The sequence below is a fragment of the Salarias fasciatus genome, chromosome 2 (assembly GCF_902148845.1).
Source record: "Salarias fasciatus chromosome 2, fSalaFa1.1, whole genome shotgun sequence".
Lineage (NCBI taxonomy): Eukaryota > Metazoa > Chordata > Actinopteri > Blenniiformes > Blenniidae > Salarias > Salarias fasciatus.
In genome coordinates, this window is record NC_043746.1 from 29,215,742 (window position 1) to 29,242,907 (window position 27,166).

Consider the following 27,166-nt stretch of genomic DNA (forward strand, 5'->3'; position numbering starts at 1 on the left):
GGTGCTTTGACAGAGAGGCTGGTGGCTGGAAGCTGCCAGGCCGGCTGACAGATCGCTTTTACATAAAAGAGCCCGAGTCTGCGAGGCGTTTTCACCGCGGTGCGAACGGGAGTGTGAGCGAGAGATGAGATATGTAATAGTCACTTCTGCTTGCTGTGACTGGACTGCTGCTGATTAGCACCACACTGACGTGGTGCGTGTGTGTGTGTGTGTGCGTGTGCGTGTGTGTGTGCGTGTGTGTGTGTGTGTGTGTGTGTGTGTGTGTGTGTGTACTGATTCATCTCTTTACAGTTAGTTTCCCAGATTTAATGAACATGTTTCTGTTCACTGCGACATGGAACAACACCATCAGAGCTGCATTAGCAAAGAGCTTACGTTGTTTTTTCCATGAGAAAAATCCTCACACACACAGCTCAGTGGCGTTTACTGTCATAGAATATCAAAACACTATTGAGTTATATTGAATCTTGGTCATTTTGTCTCCGAAAGACAACACAATCTGATGCATGTGTCTTCTTCGGCCTTGTCACAGGCCACTCATTTTGGGTCGGTGTGTTAAAGCTGCAGGACAGTGATTATTTAACATGATGTGAGTGTTTGGGAATATTAACAACATGAGCTGCTATGACTTATGGTGGAAAAAGACCTGAAGGTACAATTAAACCTTCTCAAACAAAGTGAAATGTCCCAAAAAAACAAATAGCTGATGCATTGTGGGTGTTTTTCAAACTCCCCTGACAGCATGACTTGAGGCTAAAGCTAGTTTATGATCTTTCGTCACTGACGCCTCAGCTCAGGTCGTTGTATTGTGGAGATACTCTGAAGAAATTTGTTTAAAAATCACTTTCCTTTTAACTCCCCACCTTGGTGGTTTGGCCGGATTGGAGCCTCTTGTGTCCCGGTTTCGACTCATGGGCCTTATGTTTGACACCCTTGGTTTAAATTGTGGAAAACTCCTGGAAAACCTCTCAATAAGACATTAAAAAAAAAAGAAAACAGGAATAACATCTCATGAAGACACAAAGAAAGACAAAAAATGAGGAGAAACTGATTAAGTTTGAAGACTCTTTCTGTCAGTGGTTCACTGATTGACTAAATACCAGACGTCAGCTAAACTCCTGATGTATGCGGCTCTCATCTTTGATCCGTCATGTAAACAGTGTCAGAGCGCTGGAGATGCCTTCAGTGCCACGGCGGTGGAAACCAGGTCAGCTAATTGGGACGGCTAAATATATTTCACCGGCTGCACCTTCTCTTTGGAAGGTGATGCAGAGTGCCAAAGTCACTGCGTCAACACATTTAACAGCCGGGCGATAATGAGGCGATTAGCACCTTCTGATGACCGGCGAGGATGAGCTCAGCTTTTAACACCGCCGGCGTGCTTTACGTGACAGCGCTGCCTTTTAATCTGTTGCATGTCGATGCATTGATCAGAAGACATGGTGAAATACGAAAAAGTGAAAATCATGAAAGGAAATACATGAATGGATGTCTTGGTAAGTCTCGAATCATACAAATTATAATGTAGGATTGTAAAACAAACTTGAATATTTTGGGTGGATGGAGCTGAAACCTACTTCATAAGCACCTCCTCCATGCAGCGCGTGAATGAGCCACACTCAGACAGCTACATCCACAGAGAAACAGATGCATTAGCAACTGAATGCAGGCGTCAGCGGTCGTCAGATCTTATCGAGAGAGAGCGTCAACATCACTTTTCTTGGTAATGAATTTTACGAGCGAGCCTCCACGTATAATAGCGAAGCAAACAGTGTAGACGACGCCTATTGTGTGAAAGGCGAGCGGCCGTCTCACACACCCGTCCAGTGGAGGAGTCATTTTCTGTTCAGTTTAGTTCAGTTTAATTCAGCTTTATTTCTATAGTGCCAATTACAACACAGTCATGTCTCGACACTTTGACAGAGAAAACCTAACAGACCCACATGAGCAAGAAGGGACTGTGGAAAGGAAGAACTCCCCTGTATAAGGAAGAACCCTGCAGAACCAGGCTCAGAGGTGGAGGCTATCGACAGCTCACCCTGACAGGTGTGAGCTGATTAAGACGGAGAAGGTTTGTTTCATTTAACAAGCTTAGTTTCAACGTTTTGTTCATGGCGCCGAATTAGAGGAACCTCATCAACACAGGAAAAAGACATTCTTCTTCTTCTTCTTTGGGTGTTTTCTGAGAAGCAGTCAGATGTGACGGAGGCTTAATGCTCATTGTTTCCAGCAGTCTGTGTTTGCGGCTGCCTTTCCTTCCTTAATTAAACCTTTTCCAAATGTGTAATTCTAGAATGGCACGTGGAAGTCTGGCGTCCTTCTCTTCATTCATCTGTGAAATTCCTCCACACAGTCAGCGCTCTGCCTGCCTCTGGATGTGAATTACAATATTTGGTAATAAAGTAACATGTTGTCAAACTGTTGGCTCTGGCAGAAGCTGCTGCACAGTCACGGGGAAGATCCCGTCTCTAAGCACGAGCTCAGAGCGCTTTAATCCCGGGCAAACTCAGCAAGAGCGTCGGCAAAGGAAAGCCCGAGAAACACGACAATGGATGGATGTGACACAAAGACGCAAAGCTGCAGGATGTGGCGGCGAGCAGCGATACCGTTTATTTACTCTGCTGTGATGCTGCCTGGAACAAATCCAGTGCTGGGGGAAGCAGAGGAACTTTTCTCTCTCAGCACAGAAGCTTCCTGAGACGCCATGTTTCTCCAGCTTGTTCAGCATATGGAGGGATCGTTTAAATGAAGCGGTCGCAGCGTTAGTCCAGAGTGAAACCGGGGATTGTTTGGTCAGATTTGAAACATTTTGGTTCAGAATTTATTCTAGAAGTAATCAAAATTTGTGCACAAGTATTTTATAAAGACCATCATGCATTGTTCTTGATGGTGTTGGCCATTTTATCAGAATCCAGCAGTTCGATGTCATGCTACATTTTAACTAAAAATGACTTACAAAATGCATTTTCCCATCTTCAGGAGTCTGAATAATAGTTCGACCAGCTCTGCCACTGCTACCAGTTACTTCACCGGTCCACTGGGAAAGAGTCTGGATCAGTAATTTAAATGGTCTCTGTGTGTTCAGGGTGTTCTGACGGGTAATCTGCTACTTTACAGAAGCCTGAAGAGAAGAAAAGAGAAATTAATTATAAAGAAACTATAGGCATCATGAACTCAGTTGAACTCTATTGATTCCATCCTATCACATTATATTTTGACCTTAATCAGATCAGGTTAATCAGATCAAGGTGCTGCGAGATCGATGCAGTTTTCAGCAGGTGTGCTGAACCTGACATGAAGAAGAACCGACAAAACAAACTAAGTTCCTCTTTATTTAAAGACGGAACACGTCTCTGTGCAGGCAGGCGGCTGCTGAACACCGGCGTTGAAGCTGCTAATGTGACTCCGCTTTAAGATCTCAGACCAGAAAACTCAGCATCTCTGAAGTCTCTTCTTCAACCTCAAGCCTTCTTGAAGTCAAATCTTTTCATGTTTGACTTCCAGGTTTCATTAATGAAGAACTTCCGCAGCATTCCGTTCCTTGTGGCGGTCCAGAGCCATGCAGGTTAATAGAAGACACACTCTGGGTTGTGTGTGCTCTCACCGGGACCAAACTGAAATGAGATTAGTGATGTCTGACCTCTCCGTGGTCACGTTACGGCAGACCGACGCAGGCGATCGGGCCGCCGCTAACGGTTTGTCTGTGATGAACGTTTAATTGCTCGTGTCAACGGATCGTGACGGAGAAGCTCGCGAATGCCGGCAGCTGGCCTCCGTTCTGACCGGCCGTTAATGAACTGCTCCTGGAGCTCCGAGGGACCGAAGCTACAATTATTCTAAAGGATGAAGAAGTTGGATTTTTGATAAACGGAGTAAATGTTTTAAAGTCTCCAGATCAGGAAGGAAGCTCTGCTTGAGAGAGAGAGAGAGAGAAGCTTTTTTCTGTCTCTTAACATCTCATTTAGTGTACTTTGTTAATGGTCCTGAGAAACAGTTCACCTCATTTAGGAGAAAATAGCACATTTAGAGAAATACCTACTGTTCAGTTTTGTTTTTGCTGACCTCCAGTGGTTTCTTTCATGATGGGAAAAATAAGTTTCAGCACTATTGTTTGTATTTAGATGTGTTCAGAAACAGGTGAAATTTGACACTGTTAAAATAAATATACAAACTAAACATGAAGAGAGGGTTTCTGTAATTTCAGTCTAAATTACAATTATATAATATTAGTATTTGAGAAATAAAGTTGCTTCATCATGTAAAGTAGATTATTACAGAATATAAAAGTTACGTAAATCCATTTTAAAATATATTCTAAGAGGCCCTTTTTATTTTAAAGCCAAATTACTGTGAATTCTGTGAAGTGAAGCTACTGGAAATGACTTAAATCCTTATTTTACATTTCTATGAGTTTGTACCTTAGTTTGGTTGGGATTGAAAGAGTTACTAGGAAGATTTTTTTGACCAAGACTGAAGGACCAATGGCTTTAGGAGCCGACATATTGTCAGAAACAGTATTAATAAGAAGAAGGAACTCATAGAGTTCACGCCTTCATTTGACGCAGATATGATCTGGATCTGTATGAAAATGTCCTGGTCGAATGATCCATTAGCCATCTAATTTCTCTTATCGTCCATCCACAGATATTTCGATTATCCTATTAACCAACCAACCAACCAACCACTCAACCAACTGCTTAAAGGGATACTTCAACATTTTGGCAAATTGGCCCATTTAGCGCAATTCCTTAGTCATTTCGAACAGCGTACTTACTTTTTTTGTGAGGGCGAGCTGTTGTTTATTCAGAGGTGAGTCGGGGAAGGTTTTCGGGACGGACACAATGGAAGTGAATGGTATTTTTGTTCCCCCTCGTCAAATTCATCAAATACAAAATCCAACGACCCCAAAACACTTTGGTGGACACATTATAATCCGCACATTCACTACGCTGTGAAATATTAATGCAAAATTACCCGATTGAGTTGTTTTTGCCAAGATTGCTAAGACGGAACTACTTACTAAACATGGCGTCTGGGCGTAGTGATTTCAAAAGAAAAAGTAGTTCCCAGTATTTGCTTCAGTGTCGTAAACATGCAGTAATTATCTCAAATAAGCTCAGAATAGATGGCCACTTACTGTCACAAATTGCAGCAATGGTTTTACTCTTATGTAGATTATCGATGTGACAACAGCATTCATGGTACGTTTGTATGAAATGAGATGATGTAGAATAGCAAAAAGAAAAAATGTATCCAAACACTGTTTTGACTAACGATGATAGAAGCTAGAAAACTGATTTATCTCTTTTTTTTCAGATTTCAGTTCTATAATGCTTGATAATATCAAAACAATGAAGAAATTGGATTCTTTTTGGGAACATTGGACTTTGTTGGTGTTCCACAGCGTAGTGAATGTGTGGATTATAACGTGTCCACCAAAGTGTTTTGGGGTTGTTGGATTGTGTATTTGATGAGTTTGACGAGGGGGAACAAAAATACCATTCACTTCCATTGTGTCCGTCCGAAAACCTTCCCCGACTCACCTCTGAATAAACAACAGCTCGTCCTCACAAAAAAAGTAAATATGCTGTTCGAAATGACTAAGGAATTGTGCTAAATGGGCCAATTTGCCAAAATGTTGAAGTATCCCTTTAACCAACCAACCACATTTCCCTCCACAGTTATCAGTAAAGTCCACTTCTTGTTAAAGTTGAATCATTTTCAAGTTGTAATTTTTCTAAACCTGATCAGGACTAATTCGCCGATCGTTGATCCAATAACCAGTTCATCTGGACGATCCTCTTTCTCCTGGTGCTCTGGTCTGGTTAATTTCCATTGAAGCTGTTCTTGTACTTCGATTTTTTGCAGACTGCACTGTTCTTCTTCTTCTGCCTTTCTGCCATCAGGCGTTTCTTGAGCAGATGATCGTCCGTCTGTCTCCTGACCGGACTGCTTCCTGTTCAACAGTCCCACAGCTCCATGTTCACTTTCCTCCTCTGGACAAACTCTGTCATCTCTCCACCACACAGAGACAAACTGTCAGATCATTTCTCTCCACAAAGAACTAAAAAAGCTGCTGTTTGTGTCACAGTTAGGCCTGTAAAGTTCCTGTGTGTTTCTGTAATCAGTGTCTAAGAAGAATTGAAATAGCCTGAAGAAGGATTTCAGCCTGATTCTCAGACTTTCTTCAGTTCAGCTTGTTGATATTTCATCTGCAGCCTGGACTGAAGAGGCCGGACGTCTAATATCTGATATTTATGGACGCAGAGTTCCCTTTGTCAGCAGCTCATCCCAGTAATATGTGGAAAGGGAACGGAGTCATTAGATTAATTGCACTTGAAGACACATATATCCAAGTCAATAGGCCTGATCGATACCACATTTACAAGCCACATGCCAATCTGCTGATCCTGGGGCGCTGTTTGAGAAACGGTTTGCAGCCTCAGGATTACTGACAGTCAGCGTGCTCGTTCACCTCTAATCCACAGCACCGTGTTGTGCTCTCTCTCTCTCTCTCTCTCTCTCTCTCTCTCTCTCTCTCTCTCTCTCTCTCTCTCTCTCTCTCTCTCTCTCTCTCTGCATAGTGAATGCTAGCGGTCAGAGATGTCTGTGCTGGATGCACCGCAGCTTCAGTCCTCAATTACTGAAGAGAGACAGTCAACAGAGAACAGATTGCACTTGTGTTGATTGTAGATACTGATAGATGTAATTTCAGCATATTAAAATGTGAACGTGTGACAGGGGTAGACTGTTTGCAGAAGACTTGTTGATGTCAGATTAGCTCCAAAATGAGATTCAAAGAAAAGCAGCCAGAGGCTGGGGCCACTGGGTGTCAAGCAGGGGTTTCAAACATGAAGCCGGAGGGCCAAAACCAGTCCGCAAGAGGTTTCAGTCCGGTCCCCAAGACCACCAGGCAAATTATAAGAATTTCAAAGAAAGCACTGATTTAAAAAACAACTCATTTCTTAAGAATAGTGGATACGACACAATGATCACAGTGAGTTTGTAAAAACATGAAGGATTGTCAGAGTTTTTTTTTTTATATCAGAAGATTTCATCAAAATTGGCTTTTTGTTTAGATTATAGTCATTTTCCATTGTAAGTCACTTACTGCTCACGATTGCTTTAATGGATACATAGATGATGTACTTCACCTTTAGTCCTATTCCTTTTTTTTTTGTATTTATAACTTCAATAAAATTCCTGTTAGATGGTTGCTTATTTTGTCATGTCTTTCACGTTTTGGGTGTGTCGGGTGAACTGTGTGTGTTCATGTACAAATGTGTGACTGTGCAATGACAAAGGTTTAGGTTTGCAAACGTACTGACATTCTCATCGAGCACACTCTGCACCATGACTAAGAAAAGCCTGAAAGTTCACATTTCAGTGTGTTCCTGGTCCAGCACACTCAAACGTGTTTGACATTTAAAGAGTCCGGCGTCCGTTTAAAGAGTCGGGACTTCCACTGCATCATGCAAGTGGTCATAATGTTATGACTGATGTGTGCGTTCACGCTCATGGGAGGTCAGTTTAGCGCCTCTCTGAGTCCAGCAGAAGCGTACACAGATGGATATTCCATGATGAAGTATTGATGGCGGGTTTCGGCGGCTCGGGCCGCCGCAGGAGCAGAGATCCTCCTGAAAGTTTCACAAAGTGACGGCGGTGCGAGCGGCGGATCTGTTCCCCCGACAGGGCTTATAGAGAGAGATCCATTAATCAGCTCAAATAGAAGCTGAATGAGACGTCCCTTAATAGGTGCATTTGGCCCTAATGTGCACTAAAAGATTCCAATAAAGGCCTCAGATATATACATTGCAAAGAGTTATAGAGGCTTCTGTTAGCTTCTCAGCTAAATATCAACCAACTGGCTTCAAACAGCAGGAACGAGAGACAAGTTTTCGTTATTCAGCCGAGTCACCAGAAGAATGAGGATTAAGAAGCTGTGCAGTGAATGTTGAGCGACATGCCCTGACGCGCCTCTCCCTCTCCCAGTCTGCTCGCAGTTCTCCAGAGGAGTCTACGCCATCTTCGGATTCTACGACAAGAAGTCCGTCAACACCATCACGTCGTTCTGCGGGACGCTGCACGTCTCCTTCATCACGCCCAGCTTCCCCCTGGACGGGAACCAGCAGTTCATCATCCAGATGCGGCCCGACATCAAGGGGCCGCTGCTCAGCCTCATCGAGTACTACAAGTGGGACAAGTTCGCGTATCTGTACGACAGCGATCGAGGTGAGACGCAGATTTCCCCTCGTCTATGCTCCGGTGTTCCCGATGAAAACGCATCTCTTTCATCTCTCAGCCTAAACCTGCAGCAGCTTGAACAGAAAACGGTCCAGTTTGAACAGAGACACCACGACTTTCATCAGAGAGTGAAGCTTCAGGCCTGATCCCAAAAGCAGAGGCTCCCAAACTGAAACTGGGAGCTGGTTCCACAGGAGAGGAGCTTCACAGCTATTAATATTCCTAATTATATGAAGCAGAGGACACTGTGTTTTACAGCTCCTGGCTGAGGGAGAGAGAAAATGATGGTGAAACTAGAATTTAGCTGCAGATTCACACTTAGACGGGGAGAGTTCCTGGTTGGACTGGTCACAGTTAATATCAGAAAAAAAGGAGAGAAGATAAAATTAGAAATAGGAGCACATCAGATTGTAAACTCACTGGAATGTCCATTTAACATTAAGTTCTCTAACTAGGAGGAAGAAGGAGAATACAGAAAGAGAGCTCACACTGCAGGAGAGAGACGGGAAGGGATAATATGTATAACAAAGAAATAACTGCTTTAATAATTATAATAATTACTTCTGGACTCAGACATGTTTAATGAGATGTGTCTTGTAAGTAATCTGCACAGTTAAAAGCACTTTGAACTTGTGGCTGCATGTAAAGTTTTAGGATTATTTTTGCAATTGGATACTTTCCAAAGAGTAACTGTCGAAAAGCTTCAACCATTTTTACATTTTAATGGAGAAGATCTGACCTGATAAAATATTCTAATCTTTTGAGATCCTGCATTTAACAGTTTTGCGACTGAAATTATGAGGAGGAATAAAGCAAAAGAAAATTTTCAAGTAGTTTCAGCTGAAAGTAAACTTTCCTGTGGGATTTCAACTTCTTTGCTGCTAATGTCTTTTCTACACTTTCTCATATCGTCACATAATTTGATAAATGGAGCAGTGATTAAGATTTATGCACTTTAATAGTTGCATTCCAGCGTTTTTTTCCTCCTGCTAACTGTAAAAGCAGAGAAGCAGCCAGCTGAGCAGCCGAGGGAAATCAAGGTAAAGGGCGTTCTGGTTCATGACAAACAGCTTGTCACAAACAATCAACAATAGCACCTCTTGTGTTTTATGTAACGTGGAGGAGAGACGAAGGCTGAGAGTCACTGCTGACACACCGGAGACATGAAAATGCCTGCAGCTGCCGATTTCCACACAGAGCTCTAATAAGTGCGCCTTTATGTCGATGATACACTAACCTCCAGGCGTGTTGTGAATATATTTTGCAGTATTAGGAGATGGAATCTGTTAAAAAAACAACTTGGTAATCATCAGATGTAGATTCGTCACTCTTGCCATAAACATTTACATTCCAGAAGTGTAACCGCTGTCACTTGGTCTATACTGTGAGTTGTGCTCACTTGTTGAATACGCACTCAAGTGTAATTACTATAATTACTCTGAAAACAATACTCAACGTAATGATTATAGTTTGACTGTATTTATTTGTTGTTATTCAGTTTCATTTACCTGAAAAAAAGAGTATTTATAACTAACACTACAGAGATTCTACTTCTGTGTACCATCCATATGTTTGAGAACAGCTTTTGCCCCATTTTCTTCTCACATCAGACAATTTAACATAAATACACTATTTTTATGCAATTATAAGAGTTAAAACCTATTTTAATAATTAGCACAAGTCATTTTCTTTCCTATGTTGTAGATTTGCTTCAATTTAAATTTATTAACTCAAAATAAAGTAAAAAGAAATGCAAGATTTACCAAATATTGCCACTTTCCTCGTTAAGAGTCAATCTGTTATTGTCATGAAACATAAAACATCCATATGTTATAAGAGTTCACCTCTACGTGTTCTTCTGGATAAAATCATCATCTGGATCTGTGATCCTCCCTCAGACTATAATCCTAAAAGATCGACTCTGTTCGCTCTTCTTCATCCCTCTCATGGTGAATCTGTTCTATTTCACACTGATAACGTCCAATCTGGGATTACGATAATGTTTCCTTTAACAGAAGTTTGAAACATAATGCACCCTTTATTGGTCTGAACACTGCAGCTGTTTTCTCTTTTTAATTTGCGCTGAGCGAAGATGAAAAATAGAAGTCAGCTGAAGGAAGCAACCGAGAACAAAGTAATATATTAATAAAGTGTAATGCAGATGAGAGCAGGCGAAGCTCCACTGCTGCCGGTGCACCGTCTCTCCTCGCCACTCATTTCCAACTTCACCTGGTGATTACTCCCCCCCCAAGCTCGAGCAGGGAAAGGAGGGAATCTCCTCTAGTGGTGGAGTCGTGCTTTATTTTAACCACTTAACTGCAGCGAAAACCAAGAATCAAGAGGTGGAGCGTCCAGCCACAGGAAAACAAGATGGACGCTCTGCGTTCAGTTTGCTTTTTATTGCTGTTCAACCATTCGTCTGGATTTATCCCACTTACCACCAACTATGAGTGAAGGAAACTTTCCAGAACATACACACTCACACCGATGGAGACCCCGGAGTGTGAATTTTAAGGTTATTATGACTCAGTTTCACCAGTCTGGAACAATCAAGATGAAATAGTGCAGTTTGTGTTTGACACCTCTACTTTAGACAAACGCTTGTTGGTAAAGTTTTTGTAAATGTAGAAGTAAAAGTGAACAGATCTTCCATCTGGAGACATTTATCTGGTGCCTTTAGTCCCAATGTGATGAACACAGACATCCTTTCAGGTGAAGGAAGCGGCAGAGGAAGGCGGATTTAAAGCAGATCTGCTCCGTTAGCTCTGAATTTAAACGTTTGTCATGTAAACTCTGGCGTCTCTTCATCCGTCTTTGTCTCCGCGATGTTTTCCTCCCTCCTCGCCGTCGCTAAGCTTCGCCGTGACTGACGGCGCGCTCCAACGCCGCCTTGCTCCCCTCCCGAATCGCCGGCGCCGGCTGGTTCAGATCGTCCCCGTGCTCATGCTAGCGGTGACCCGCCGTCCCCGCCGCACGCCGACGACGCCACCCAAGGGCCCGTTGTGCATATTTCATCAGCACATGGCTGTCTAATCAGGTCAGCGTGATCCACTCATTCCCATGGCAACCGAAGTGTGGAGAGAGAACGGAGCGAGGCAGCGATCGCAAGTGACTGAGCCGGCTGCTAAATGATGCAAGGCCGTGTGAGTGGGCGTTCCTCCGGCAGCCCGGGGAGCCCGGGCAGCCGCGTTGCCACTGGTTATGATGAATCTTATTAGCAGGTTGAGACTAATGGAGGAACCAACAGCACCACTGTCGGCCGCTGTCAGAAAGTCGGTTCAGATAATGAAGGATCTGTGGGCAGATGGAGCGCTGAGCGCTCGTCTCTGCCCGTCTCCAGCCGGCTCAATACTGACGTGTTCACACACACACACACACACACACACACACACACATGCACAAGTATTCAACACGCTTCTGTACAGCTGCCTGGAAAACCATGAAAGAGGCAGAAAAATCCTGTTTCTCTTTAACAACACTGAGTTGTGCATGCGACACGCAATACTCCTACAATACTTTCATGTCTCTGTTTGGTGTCAGTATATGAACCAGTGAGCCTCCAGAGAGAAAACCTACAGGGATTTACCCCACAACCCCCACCCCACCCTCCCAGCACTGTCAGGGAAAATACATTATTTCCTCCTTTGTAAGCCAATAGGAACATTATATTGAAGTATATTGAGGTAGTTCTATATATTATGCATTTGTAGCCATAAAATAATCACAGGAACCGTTAATATAACATTTCAACATTCGGACAGCAACGTTTTGAAGACGATGATGGTGTATATGTCAGAAACCATGAAAACATTGTAGTTTTCATGTTGGTCCACTAGTTGGTGCTGTTGATTGTTTTTAGAAGGAAAACATACAATGCAATACACTCTAAACATTAACGATGGAGAACACATGACACTCTGGATTAAAACATTGTTCTGATTATTCATCTACTGAGCATGTTTACAACCAGGACCAAGACCAGGTCCAGGACCAGTAGCAAGACCAGGTTCAGGACAAGTTTCAGGACCACTAGCAGAGCCTATCTACATGGAGACAGAGCCCAAGTGTTTCCAAAAAGTTGTGTTTTCAGCGTCTCGTAGCTCTGTTGTCGTGTAAACTGACCCCCAGAAAGCTTTAGTGTTTTCTTCGGAAGACGTTGTTGTGTGAATGGGGCACCACCCCCCCCCCCCTCCTGTCACACAGTGGTTCAGTCCAGTCCCTGCAGATCACCGGCTGTTCCATGCGTCGCTGTGATGAAGTGGTTCTGTCGTCCCCCTGGCTCCAGTCAGACTCTGTCGTCCCGAGTTGAGTTTCCATGTTCTCCCTATACATGGATTTTTGGGGGGGTATTTTTCCCGTTCCAAAAAGATGCATTAGTGTGTGTGTGTTGAGCTGATCTGGTTGTACCCTGCCTTCACCTCCATCTGCTCCTCCGCCCCGTAGCCCGGAGCTGGATGAAGGGATCTGAAAGACAGATGGAGAGTCTGATACCACAAGCCTGTTCCCACATCTGAATATTTTATCATTGTGTGAGAAGACGATCATCATCAATATATGGTGAAGCTTTGTTCGTGTGTTCATGTGCAAACCGCACATTCACAGTCCCTCGGTGTTATTCCCCTCAACACTCCTGTGCTGCCATAGAAACGGTCATTTCCAAAAGCAGACGCTCTCTCCCCGTTCCGCTCAGAGCCGGTGAACGGCGGCTGACGGAAGCGCTGCTTCAGACGGTTTCACCTGCGAACCGTCCCCACGGCGAGCGGAGGAGGAAACAACGGGAGTTTACCGCCGGCACAATGATGCATTTGGAGTTATTGGATTTGTTGTTTTCCTGCATGCATTATTTATGAGTCGACTCCCTCATTGGAATAGTTTTGTATGGCATTATGTTTATGCTCATAAATCCACGTACATCATCCGGCTGAGTTGGTTTTGATCAATAAGCTTTTACAGCCAAAGCTGCGTGTGCCAGAAAAGTAATAATCTTACCCTTTTGGGATGGAGGTTATGGATTCCTGTTGATAACCAGTGTTATGGTTACATGTGCTCTATCCGGCTCCTAAAAATAGATTTTCCTCCTTTCTCAAGACATTTTAAATGGAAAGAAAAGGTCGAATCGAATCTAATTGAGCTTTGTTTATTATTTCTTAAAAAAGAAATCTATAGGTTTTGTTGCACAATGAAATGCAGCTGTTAAACAAAGCACGTCTGTGTACTGTGTGATGAGAAAATGCTTTAAAGCTTTCTATCACGGCACATTTTAGATCAAGGGCCACATGTAGTCCACTTTCATAGGGAGTTGGGCGAATGATGCCAGAGCAACCTTTAATTTGAAACTTTTCCTTGTTGTGCTGCAGAATACCTCCGATGAACATTTCCACAAAACCAAAGAATTTCTACCAAGTACGACTACAATCTCAATATAAAGCAAGCTTTCATGAAAACCTGGTCACAAAAAATACAGTTAAATGTTCTTGACACTTCACCTGCTGTTGCATTCTGGGTGTTTTTACAAACCCCCTTTCATGGCAGCGTCACTGATATCTCAGCTCGGCTCTCAATGTTGTGTTTGCTGCTCTTTCAAAGAAATTTGTTACAAAAAAATTGTTGTTATTACACCACAAGGGAGCTTGTTTTGAAGTGTTCTCCAGTATTTTAATGATTGATATTATGTTGAATGTTTTAAGATAGAAAAACAATGAAACATGCTCAAAAACAAGGTCATTAAACCCTTCTCCAGTCCATCAGTTTAAATCAGGTGAGTCAAAAATTGAACGAACCACCAACCAAAGCAGAGAAAGCCGCAGTCAGGCAGGATGTCAGAGATCACTGACTGGGAAGAACATTTGAGTTCCAGCAGCTTGTTTCGTTAGAAGCAGCAACAAAAGAGGAGGAACGAAGCCACACTGTCGAGACAACATTCAGAAAAGTCAAAGTGAAAGAAGCCTGGAGCAGGAGGAGCGCAGGAATCACCAAGACACAACCGAGAGAGACGAACCAGCAGCCAGCGGGCGGAAGAAAAACCCCGATGTAAACTACAGCCGGCAGGTGAAAGACAGCGAGCAGCAATCACACCAGGAGGGGCAGTCAAACGTTGAACGTTTGACTTTAACGTGGAGGATGAGACGTTTGGGACCCAGTGCCGATCCCTGAGGGACGCCACATTTCCATTCATGAAGAAACAACGTTTCCTGGCTTCACATCACCCTTTGGCTCATCCATAACATCCCATTTTCATTAATATGTTAGAATTGCTTTTTTTATGTTGACGAATATTCCAGTTGTCTGCAGTTTGTTTTTAATTTCCTCCATTGATTCCAATAATGCCAATGAAGTAGTTTGATCAGAGCCCATACGACTGCTGGACAGTCTTTTATGTGGTTTTAGGAATTTCTGTAAACTGATGCTGAATATCTTTCCTGAGAATTGCGGTCATAAAGCAAGGAGTTGCAGTAATTCTTCTGAATATCAACATTAAAAGCAAGGTGTGACACTGATGAGTGGAAAAAAAAGTATTATTATATGAGGAACACTGAGTGAAACAATTTAAGTGACTGATTTAAGTAATTCATCAGTTTCCACTGTGCAGCGTACATTCAGCATAAAGAATAGAATATGTCACTTTCTCTGACTAAAATATGATCTTCCTCTGTAGTTGTATCAATATTGGAAGAGGAGTGTCTTTCTCTCAGTCAGGACCTGATAATATTCTGCATGTAGTATTTTTGAAGTCTGTCGGTCAGTTTAACCACTGATTCACTCATGAAGTTTCCCCAGTCAGTCAGAAGGTTCGTCCATTTCAGAAAAGAGATTATTCTTATTGTCCATTATTTAGCATCTCGTCTGGCTCATCAGGTGTTTCTAGAAATACCGATTCAGTTTTCTTTTCTTTGTTAAAAAAGTTCAGCTTCTGCAAAAAAAAACAAAAAAAAAACAAAGAAAAAAATGTTTTCTCTGATTTTTTTTTTTTTTTTTTACAATTTCCTTGATGTTTTGTTTTTGGCCGATTGGAGCCTGTTGCAGGCCCGCTTTGGCAAACGGACCTTATGTTTGACCTCTCTGCTTTAAAGTGAGTTGAATCTGACTAAAGTAATAATAAAAAAAAAAAAATCTATGAAATTTAACTAATGAAAGTCCGACATTGCTTTTCAACCATGCTTCAACAGAATTATTTAAAAAAATAAACTCAGGAAACAGGCCTGGACAAAAATGATGGTACCCCTAGAAAAGACTGAAAATGATTAGACCAAAGGGACAATCAGTCCAAGGCGTGTCCACTAATTAGCATCACAGGTGACAATCCTGTAATCAGTCAGTGGCTCCTATAGAGGGCGACAGGTTGTCACATGAAGTGGACCACACTCAACATGGATCAGAGGATGCAAAGGAAAGAGTTGTCTCAGGAGATTAGAAAGAAAACTGGAATTTGGCACTCAGAGAGCGCAGACCTCCGCCACAGGTCAAATCAGTCACCAACAACCATAAGAACACCATATATAAATATAACTAAGTAGATGTAAACAAAGCCTGTCGTCAATTTAAGACGTAGTACTGAGGCCCTCTGCTGGATAGATACAGTACTACACTGGTCAAATGAAAGTCGTCACCCTAACGTAACTCAGCAATAAAAAAAAACACAATGACGGACTTGCAGAGATGCATAACAAAGGAAATAAACAGTCCAACATAGGGTGAAATCACTTACAGACGAAGCTCTGATCAAGTTTTGAAGAGAAGCCAAGTTGTGGTGATTTTGTCGTGCAGCTGCGCGACTGTTCCGTCCGTGAAACAGGTCCGACTAGGAACGAAAACTAAAGTTCCGCTTGGCGGTACACCCTATCTGTCAATGATAAAGAATCCTTTAAAAAATTTGTGGATCCAGACAGTGATCCGGATCATCACCAAAATTTAATGGATTCTAAGTTAGCCCAAGGCCCACCTTTCCACAAAGTTTCATTGCAATCCGTCCATAACTTTTTCCGTAATGTTGCTAACAAACGTCTTGGGCACTGAGCTTCTCTCAGCACCCCCTGTTGACAATATGTTCCCGCGGCTATGTATAAGACCGTCTCCAAACAGTTTGATGTTCTGAGAGAACGTCCTCTGGACAGATGAGACAAAAATGGAAGTTTTTGCTAAGGCACATCAGCTCTATGTTCACAGAAGGAAAAATGAAGCATATGAAGAAAAGAACACTCCCTACTTTGAAACATGGAAGAGGCTCTGTTATGTTCTGGGCTTCTTTGCTGCATCTGCCACAGGGTGTCTTGAATCTGTGCAGGGTCCAATGAAATCTCAAGACGATCAAGGGATTCTAGAGAGAAATGTGCTGCCGGTGTCAGAAAGCTTGGTCTCAGTCGCAGGTCATGGGTCTTGCTACAGGACAATGACCCAAAACACACAGCTAAAAACACCAAAGAATGGCTAAGAGGAAAACACTGGACTATTCTCACGTGGCCTTCTATGAGCCCTGACCTAAATCCTATCCAACATCTTTATAAGGAGCTGAAACCTGCCGTCTGGAAAAGGCTCCCTTCCAACCTGAGGGTACCATCATTTTTGTCCAGGCCTGTTTCATGGGTTTATTTTTTTAAATAATTTTGTTGAAGCATGGTTGAAAAGCAATGCCTGAATTTCATTGGTTAAATTTCAAAGAATTTTTATTTATTGCTACTTTTGTCAGATTCAAGTTGTTTCTCTGACCACTGTGAATTTTTCTTTCATTAAACAAAGGGTACCAAAAATTTTGTCCATGTGTGTAGTTATTTTAAACAAACCGTAAGTCTTGTCTAAATTCATCATTTTGAGTCTTTCACTGTAACACTGCATCATTTTATTAGAGGGTAAGAAATAAAAAGAGCCTGTTTGAAGAAGATAATGAGGGAAAAAATGAGATTGTCTTTGTTAAAATGTCAGGAGTTAACATAAAGACATTTTCTTCAGTTGAGGGATTCTCCACCTCTGGTTCTTCCCAACACTTAAAGCCCTGGATATGAAGGACGTCTGAATGTGGGTCTGGAAACTGTGATAAATGGAGAAAATAAGTGAAAAAGTGAGCAGAGACTCGGTGTGAAATGTAGTCGAGTGTATTGCTGCAGCCACTCTCCTCCCACATGTTGGTCCGGTTCATACCTGTGACTCATCTTGATGGGCTCTTTACATAAGGCTCAGGCGGCGCTCTCAAACCTCCACAGGGTTTGAATGAGGAGACGGAGAATCAGAAAAACACAGCCGCACATTTTTTAGGTTTCACAATGTTGTTTCTGCTTCTGTGGAGCGACGTTCCTCTTCGGCGGCTGCCTTTGAAATTTGCATGTGGCTCCGCTGATAACAAAAAAATGATGAAAGGCTTTTCAGACATTATTGGAGGACTAGTTTCTGAGAAAAAGGGGGAATCAACACAGTGCTCGGGTACAAACCGCAACAAAGCCAAACACAAATATAACAATTAGAGTATTTTGTCTGCCTCCTAACCGGAACCTCGGTTTGAATCCCTCCCAGCAGTTTGCCTGTCTGTCTGATCCTTTTCTTTCCTTCTGTTCCCTGAGTCTGGTTCTTCAGAAAGTCTTCTTGATTTCATTTGACTTTTAAAAGTGTCTTGAATTGATGTTGTTCTCTGTGGTTTTGCATCGATAAGATTGAACTGATGTTAACTAATCAGCCTCCCATGGTTGTGCATTAAAACCATGTGATCCAGGGCTATGCAGGGTTCACGTCTCACGGTCTCCGTCCTTCCATGTGTCTCCAGGTTTGACGACGCTGCAGGTCGTTCTGGACACGGCTGCAGAGAAGAAGTGGCAGGTGACGGCCATCAACGTGGGGAACCTGAAAGATGAGAGGAAGGACGAGGCGTACCGCTCGCTGTTCCAGGACCTGGAAAACAAAAAGGAGAAGAGGGTGATCCTGGACTGTGAGCAGGACAAAGTGAAGGACATCATGGAACAGGTACTCCACTGATGTGCTCTGATAAACCTGAGCTGCTGGTATGAAGATGATATCTGATTTTATTTGGTTTATTTGGTTTATTTGGTTTATGTGGTCCTGGTGCTTCTCGATCTCACCTCCGCCTTCGATTCAGTGGACCACAGGGTCCTACTGTCTCGCCTCGAACACCTGGGCATCAGAGGTACAGTTCTGGAATTTTTCCGTTCCTACCTGACTGACAGGAGCTTCTCTGTTCAGCTGGGAGACTTCACCTCCTCTGCAGCCCCCCTCTCCTGCGGTGTGCCTCAAGGCTCCATATTAGGCCCCATTCTGTTCATCCTATACATATTGCCCCTAGGAGATATTATAAATAAATATAATATCTCCTTCCACTGCTACGCGGACGACGTTCAGTTGTACCTCCCCTTCAAGGCCGACGACCCTGCTGCTCTCCAGCCTCTGTTTGACTGCATGTCTGACATTAAGGCATGGATGACAGCAAATTTCCTCAACCTCAATGAGGATAAGACTGAGGTTATTGTATTTGGCAAAGCCGCCCCAGCATCTCTCTCCAACGCCCTGGGTACTCTTGCCTTGAAGTCCAAGCCAGCTGTCAGGAATCTTGGTGTGGTCTTCGACAGTTCCTTCAAGTTCGAGCAGCAGATCAGCGCAGTCATCAGAAGAAGTTTTCTCAACCTGAGGACTTTAGCCAAAATTAAAACTTACCTTCCCCAGGCGGGGCTAGAGCAGGCCATTCACGCCTTTGTCACCTCACACCTGGATTATTGCAATAGTCTTTACACCGGTATTGATAAAGCCCAACTCCACCGCCTGCAGCTCGTCCAGAACTCTGCCGCCCGACTCCTCACCTCCACCAAAAAACACGCTCACATCACTCCGGTTCTCGCTTCCCTTCACTGGCTCCCCGTCCGCCACCGCATTGATTTCAAAATTCTTTTAACAGTTTTTAAATCTCTTCATCTCCTCGCCCCTCCCTACCTGACCGATCTTCTCCGCCCCCTCAACTCTTCCAGAGCGTTACGGTCGGCTGACCAACGCCTCCTCTTCATTCCCAGGACCAGGCTAAAAACCAGGGGGGACAGAGCCTTTTCTGTTACTGCCCCGAGGCTGTGGAACTCCCTTCCCCCCCACATCCGTGCGGCCGAGTCTGTGGGAATTTTTAAATCACTGCTGAAGACCCACCTCTTTGCCTTGGCCTTCAGCTAGGTCTTTCCTTGGCGCTCGAGTTTGAGATGTGTTTTAATTTGTTTGTGCTGTTTTGTCTTTTCACCGTTTTTTGTTTGTTTCTTTTCTCTGCACTTGTGTGAAGCACTTTGGCACGGCTAAGCCGCTTGTAAATGTGCTATATAAATAAACTTTTACTTACTTACTTACTTACTTCATCTGTTTATTTCCCTGATAAAAAGTAACAAGCTTCCCCCTGAGGGAGAATTATTTCACCCTGCTCCTCCACAAAACACTCTTTTAGCATTCCGCTATTAAAAAAGCAGTGTCAGTTATCAAAATTGTGATCATCTTTTATATGTAACACTGCAAAAAGAAGTGTCTCTTTACGTGTGAATAGCTGCAATTAATCTAACGGAGATGAGAAAGAAGGCTAAAAAACAGTGCTGTCATGTAATCAGTCCCGCAGGGCAAAGGTCGGATTCAGACGGAATTTGTCCATTTGACAAACCAAACAGGAAACACTCCCGTCCGACGAAAAAGGCCCCATAACAAATGTACTAATTGTCCATTCAGGCTGTAAACAACACTGCTGATCGATGTGAAGCGAACGCAGGTAAACAGGTTATTTTAGCTTCACCTCTCACTGCTGAGAGGAGCCCCTTCGATTAGCATTTAAAGCACGCAGACGTCCGCTTAATGCCGCCGGGAGCCGGTGTGTACGGCGACGCCGCTTCTTTATCGAGGGAAAGCAGGAGTCGTTCAGCTTGAACTTTCTTGCTTGGTGTCAAACACATTTACATAGGAGATACGGGGCATTCATGTGACAGCCCTGACAAACGGAGGTGCCAGTCAGGGAGCGGGATTAGCTTCAGGTGTGTCATTTATATATGAGATACTGAAATGTTTCATGGTTGAGATGTTTATGCCATTTTCCTCCTTTTTTCTGTCGCTCCACTGATAAGAGAAGTGGCTGTGGAATTGAAAATCTCTGTCAGTGACTGTAAACACAGACAATCACCTGTGCTTCTTTGTGTTAGCTGTTGACATATAGTCATATGGTGTGAGTCGCACACCATTCAGTGTTTCTATCCCTCGGAGGAGATGATTCTCAAGTGCGTCTATATGCTGATGATGCCATTATTTATCCATCTAATCCCTCCCTGACTACTGCACTGTCTTCATACAGCCAGTCATGAAGGACCACTGCACAGTTTTATAGCTTTTGTAGATAGCTATAAAGATTGTAAATACTAGTTTAATGAATGTATGTATGTATTTGTTTCTGGGGGGTTTTTCACTTTGTGCCTATTTGCCGCCAACAAGTCTTTATAAATGAGAACTGCTTCTCAATGGGCTTATCTGGTAAATTAAAGGTGAAAAAAACCTATTAATGGTGAAAAATTGAATGTAAGAGCACATTTATTCTTGAGCTCACTGCGTGTCTCTTTCTACCCTGTAGGTCATCACGATTGGCAGACACGTTAAAGGCTACCACTACATCATCGCTAATCTGGTGAGTTTGGGCAGTTTTTGTCCTCCTCTTTGCTTTGGTGTTCTGGCTGTTTGGTGAACGACTCTGCTCTCTCAGGGCTTCGTGGATGGCGACCTGTCTAAAATCCAGTACGGCGGAGCCAACGTGTCCGGCTTTCAGATCGTGGACTTCGACGATCCTCTGGTTTCTAAATTCGACCAGAGATGGGAGGCCCTGGAGGAGAAGGAGTATCCAGGCGCTGACAGCAAAATCAGGGTGAGCGCTGAGCGTTCTGAAATCATGGTTGATTTTTTTACAGCTGTCTATTTGCTGGGCGGAAATGTCGATGTAGAAAACCACCTGTGTCTGATTCGCTCCAACGTGTTTGCAATCTTCTTGTGAATTGTGCTGCCGGTGAACATGTACACACCGCTTACATTATTAAAGCCAGCCGAGCAGAGACTGAGAGACTCTTCTGCACTGTTTAACACGCTCACATACGTTTTCCCCCTCAGCTCACTGCTGTTTTTCAAGTTTTTCAAAGATTGTTCCAGGCTGAAGTTTCACATTTACACAGCAACGTTGTGAAAACGCTGTCCGTTTACACGGAAACAGCAGAACCACTGAAAACAATGTAGTTGGGCAGAGAAAAACATTTTATATTTACCACATTCAATTTCGTACATGCACAGGCGGGGCGTTTCAGTGTGCTTGGGCACCAGATTAGTGTGAACGGACTTTGTGGCTCTTTGACAAAAGTCTTTGTCCTCCTGAAGCTTTGATACTTCCTGTTTCAGGTCAGTTTAATGACTGCAGCTTCTCACAGTGAGAAGTGTCAGGGACCCAGAGGAACCACGAGAAGTGGTCTGAACTTTCACTGATCAATCCTTATCAATCACTCAATATCAAATTTCCCTCTCACACATCTCTCAGCTTTCAGAAACGTCACAAATTCCAGTTTATAGTCAGCAGTGCTTGTCTTTTCCCAGTGGGCAGCTCGCTGCTGTGAGGATACCAAACCATAACATGAATGTAAGAGCATCAAACAGATAACACCACCGCTAATTAGGACAAGATGGCTCAATACTGGGACCAATAATGAGCAGGAGTGTGTGTGTGTGAGTGTGTAAACTTCAAATGCAGACGCTTTATTTACAGTGTGACTCATGTCGATCCACCTCTTTTCTTCTCTCGGGGAATCTCAGGTTGTGGTTTTTAGCTGAAGCCTCCTTTTCTCCACTGATTATCGTAAAAGAAGCTTTTGAGGTGAAGTTGTACTCGAGAACTACTTAAAAGAGTGTAATTAATGGTTCAGATGTACCGTGGCTCGACAGTTATACAGCGAAGTGTTTAGAAACATGGAAGCTAAGTCATCTGCTGAGGATGAAAGTTCCCGTCTGTTTATTATGGCCTGGAGAAGAGGATGGGGAGATGTTGGAGTCACAGTGGATGGGTGGCGTGAGATGGAGGCAGGTGGTGAACTCCGATGACCCCTGAAGGCAGCAGATGAGAACCAGAGCGTGTTCTGAAGAGGCTAATCAGTGTGAGACGCTTGTCCCTGAACAGCAGGGTGGAGGCCGTCCCCCTCCTGTGATCTCTCGCTTCTCATCATGTGTCTGGTTGTTTTCATCTTCCTTTCCTCCACAGTCCAGACTCGAGAGGTTGGAGCATGTCAAAGTGAAAACAATAAGATTCCCCACATTCACCATAAGACAGTCATTTACACCAACTCACAGGGTTCAGGTCTCTGCTTCAGAAACCACCTCCGAGATGAAGAACATGTAAACTGGGATGGCTGCAGTCCTGACAGCCGGTCTGTGTCTCCTCAGTACACGTCGGCCCTGACCTACGACGCCGTGCAGGTGATGACCGAGGCCTTCCGCTACCTGCACAAGCAGCGCATCGACTTCACCAGGAGGGCCAACACCGGCGACTGCCTGGCCAACCCGGCCGTGCCCTGGGCTCAGGGGGTGGAGATCGAGCGGGCGCTCAAACAGGTGACCCGCCGCAGGAGCCGGGGCTTTCCAGAACACCCACAGAGGCAGAGGAGCGAGGCCAGATTCAGGCTGAGAAATTAGTTAACTCATCGTTTCATCATCGTGATAGCATTATAGTCGCTGTAGAAGCTGAACAATGACTTTCTCCACAGGTCTGAATCCTCCATTCTGGGACTTTACAATGTGGAACAAATGCTTCCAGCCAACGTTTCGCTTGTTTTTTTTTAAAAACATATTTCCTGGAGGGCAAAACCAAGCTTATCAGGCGCTTTCTGTTATCTCGCCGCTGTTTGTGCCTTTGTTGAAAATGATCTCAGAGGGAATAGAGGCCGAGCAGCAGCACGGAGGAGCAGAAAGACACGAATAGCGCTGCTCAGATTACGGAGGAATGCTCATCAGTGACAGCCTGCTTCCTCAAGTCCGTGGAAGAACTTGAATTGATGTTGAATAGATCTGATGGAAACAGCTCAGAAGAAAGTCCGGCGAGGCAGACCCCCTTTATCCATCAGTTTGACAGGGCCGTCGATCTCACCTCACGGTTTGATGACGAATTAACCTACTTCATGTCAGATACAAAGGAAGTTTATAGAACTGCAGCGTGTGGAGATCATTAAAAAAAAACCTAACTGTGTTATGGAAGATATAAAAACCACTTGACACGTTTTTAAAGATGCGATCAATGTGTTTTTCCTTCTTCAGCATCACCATGTTTATGTAAAATCCCCGACGGCCTCGTCTGAGTCTTCCTGTTTTGGCCCCGGTGTTATTTAAGTTGGCTGCCAATAAGAGAAGAAGAAGAAAGTTTTGTTTTAAGCATCTCAACACATGCTGAGTCTGTGCTGCAGTTTCCGCTCTAATCTGGACACCAATAGTTTTATTATGTCTTTCAGGGCCTTTGTAGCTCAGCACGAAATCCCATTTGAAGTCATTTAGGATCATGGCACTCGCTTTGAACGGAGAGGAAAGAGCAAAGGAAGCGCTCCTCTCATCTTCTCACTTTCTGAGAATGTTTGGGGGAAAACAGGAAGACTTCAAGCACCAGCTGTTGAAAACAACAAGTTTATGAGGCTAAAAGTGTTAAAAACATGTAACTATAAACAGGTATTTCTACATTTACAAATAAATAAAGGGTAAAAATAATTAGTATAATGAATATAATGAAAAAAACTTTATATTTGCATGTTTAAGTAAACATCAATGATACAAAAACATCACGTACAGCTTTTAATGCAAGGTAGGCAAAGCATCATGAAGTATCTTTATATTCTAGTGTCTGTTGTTTTGTTAGAAAACCTCATTTGGGGAGTCTGATGAGCAGTGCCTCTTTATCATCGCAACAAATCGACGAGCAGCATTCTGAAGCTAATACTGGAGTGTTTGGAGGAGTTTGGCTTAGTAACTGTTTACACCAGGAGTGGCAAACATAAAGCCTGTGGGCCAAAACCGGTCCACAAGAGGCTCCAATCCAGCCAAACCACCAAGCAGACTGTAAAAACTCCAAAGAAAACATTGATTTTTAATTACATATCTTAAGAGTACATACATGTCCAATACGTATATTCTGTGCCACAGCTTTAAAAGCATTAAAGTTTAAATTTAAAGGTTATGATGGCCTGACTCTCCAGAGGAAGCTGGGCTTCATGTGGCTCTTGATTTGTTTGAAATCTCTTTCATGGTTTCATGTGCTTTGAAGGTGCGAGTTGAAGGTCTGACAGGAAACATCCAGTTTGACCAGCATGGCAAAAGAGTGAACTACTCAGTGAACGTCATGGAGCTGAAGAGTAACGGACCGGTGAAGGTACCAGAGTTTCTTCTGCGTTACCATCCTGGAATGGGTGATGTCTGGAAACCGGCAGCTCTCTTTAACGTCGCGCTCTCTTCACAGATCGGCTACTGGAACGAGGTGGATAAAATGGCAGTCACCAAATCTGACGTCTTCTCAAACGACACGACCGGAATGGAAAACAAAACCGTCATCGTCACCACCATCTTGGTAAAAATCCGAACCGACGGCTCCGGTCACCTCCACACTGATTAGCATGTTCCTTAAACACCAAGATATGAACACAGTGACTTTAAAGGGGTTCTGGCATTTTAAATCTGAAGCAGATTAGTTTTTATTGGAGCCCGAAAGGTTCCCTCTTGTCTGCCTCTTTTTGTCTGCAACCTTACACCTCTCGTCTGAAGAGCCCGTTGTCTGGTCGCCTCTGTTCTCCAGGAAGCCCCGTATGTGATGATGAAGAAGAACGCCAACCTCTTTGTGGATAACGAGCGCTACGAGGGCTACTGCGTGGATCTGGCTGCAGAGATAGCCAAACACTGCGGCTTCAAATACCAGCTGAAGATCGTGGGAGACGGGAAGTACGGAGCCAGAGACGCCGAGACCAAGATCTGGAACGGGATGGTGGGAGAGTTGGTGTACGGGGTGAGTTAGTCAGGCAATCAGTTGAAAAGCTTAACGTCTCAGATGAAGCCACTTTTTTTCCAAATTGACGCAGAACGTTTCTCTCGCTGTGTGTTTGGACAGAAAGCCGACATCGCCGTGGCCCCGCTGACCATCACTCTGGTCCGGGAGGAAGTGATCGACTTCTCCAAACCCTTCATGTCTCTGGGAATCTCCATCATGATCAAGAAGCCTCAGAAATCCAAGCCGGGGGTCTTCTCCTTCCTGGACCCGCTGGCCTACGAGATCTGGATGTGCATCGTCTTTGCCTACATCGGCGTCAGCGTGGTGCTGTTCCTGGTCAGCCGCTTCAGCCCCTACGAGTGGCACACCGAGGAGTACGAGGACGGCCAGATCCAGACCAACGAGTCCACCAACGAGTTCGGCATATTCAACAGCCTGTGGTTCTCCCTGGGAGCCTTCATGCGGCAGGGCTGCGACATCTCACCCAGGTACGCTGGGAAGATCAGAGCCTTTTGATTGGGATGTCCGGGGCCCAGCCGGCAGAGCGGAGTGTCTTTCAGTCCCTCGTCTCGGCTTGTCAAGCTGTCTTTAGAGTGCCTTTGCCTGGAAACTGTCGTCATTTGTGTGCGAATGAGTGGAAGTTATCAGAAGAGCTTCAGGACGGAGTTCTGCTGATGGCATGTGGCGATGTGTGTGTGGATGTAATGAAATGTGAGAGCAGATACTCTCCGTCCGCCTCAGCCAGGTTGCAGTCATACAGACTAATCAACACGTGAGCGGAGCTGTCCTTCACATCTCCACCACAGGAAGTGATGAGTGTCAGCATGACTCCCAGTCAGAAGGCTTCCTCTCTCACTTCCTGTTAGATCACCTCTCCAACTCACGGCAACATGCCTTTGTCAGCAGTTGGACTTTTCTTGTTGCGATCACCTGTTCCTTTGGAGATACAGTTTATCCTACAGTTGCTTAGTTATAGTGACGCTCCCTTTTTTAACATTGTTTTTTTTTCTGCTGCATTTTGACATTTTGCCTGATTGAAAATATCTATTATCTGTACAGAAATACTGAAACATCCGGTTCTTGAATGTCATCTTACAAAGTTGGATATCTCCATCCTGTTTTTTCCCTCAGATCTCTGTCCGGGCGTATCGTCGGTGGAGTTTGGTGGTTCTTCACTCTGATCATCATCTCCTCCTACACGGCCAACCTGGCTGCCTTCCTGACTGTGGAGAGGATGGTTTCCCCCATTGAGAGCGCAGAGGACCTGGCCAAACAAACCGAGATCGCTTACGGCACTCTGGACTCCGGTTCCACCAAAGAGTTTTTCAGGGTGAGGCATGTTTCAGGAAAAGATATTTGTCCAAACAGTTTACCAGCATATACAACGCTGAAAATCACGCTATCTACAACAATTTCATGACCTTAACTGGCGCTTTAACTTGGCATCTCTCTGTCTTTACCGGCCGCAGCGCTCAAAGATCGCCCTCTTTGACAAAATGTGGACGTACATGCGCAGCGCCGAGCCCTCGGTGTTCGTGAAGACCACCGCCGAGGGCGTCCTGAGGGTCCGCAAGTCCAAGGGCAAGTACGCCTACCTGCTGGAGTCCACCATGAACGAGTACATCGAGCAGAGAAAGCCCTGCGACACCATGAAGGTTGGAGGAAACCTCGACTCCAAAGGCTACGGGATCGCCACGCCCAAAGGATCCTCATTAAGGTGGGTGGAATAGTATAACAATGTGTCCAATGTTGTTATAGTATCCCACCTACCCTGATGTAGCTTTGCTTATGTGTCTCTGGTTTGTATAAGGAGATAAGGTAATTCCCCAACTTCCAATCAAATTCTCTGACAAACCATTGCAATTTATTGTAAGTCGATAAATTGCAAACCAAAATGTATTTTTGTCCGTAAAAACTGAGTAAATTTCAAAAGTC

General features: G+C 44.0%; 1 protein-coding gene across 5 annotated transcripts in view; it reads left to right on the forward strand.

Moving 5' to 3' along the window:
• Window positions 1-27,166, forward strand: part of gria2b (glutamate receptor, ionotropic, AMPA 2b) — a 49,567-nt gene that overhangs the window by 17,983 nt on the left and 4,418 nt on the right. For all 5 annotated transcript variants that reach the window (XM_030101123.1, XM_030101131.1, XM_030101156.1 and 2 more), the window contains exons 3-13: window positions 7,993-8,232; window positions 17,993-18,189; window positions 20,816-20,869; window positions 20,945-21,103; window positions 22,657-22,824; window positions 24,518-24,622; window positions 24,710-24,817; window positions 25,043-25,249; window positions 25,352-25,719; window positions 26,363-26,561; window positions 26,701-26,948. In XM_030101123.1, the coding sequence (XP_029956983.1) occupies window positions 7,993-8,232; window positions 17,993-18,189; window positions 20,816-20,869; window positions 20,945-21,103; window positions 22,657-22,824; window positions 24,518-24,622; window positions 24,710-24,817; window positions 25,043-25,249; window positions 25,352-25,719; window positions 26,363-26,561; window positions 26,701-26,948 (2,053 nt within the window). The remainder of the gene's footprint in view (window positions 1-7,992; window positions 8,233-17,992; window positions 18,190-20,815; window positions 20,870-20,944; window positions 21,104-22,656; window positions 22,825-24,517; window positions 24,623-24,709; window positions 24,818-25,042; window positions 25,250-25,351; window positions 25,720-26,362; window positions 26,562-26,700; window positions 26,949-27,166) is intronic.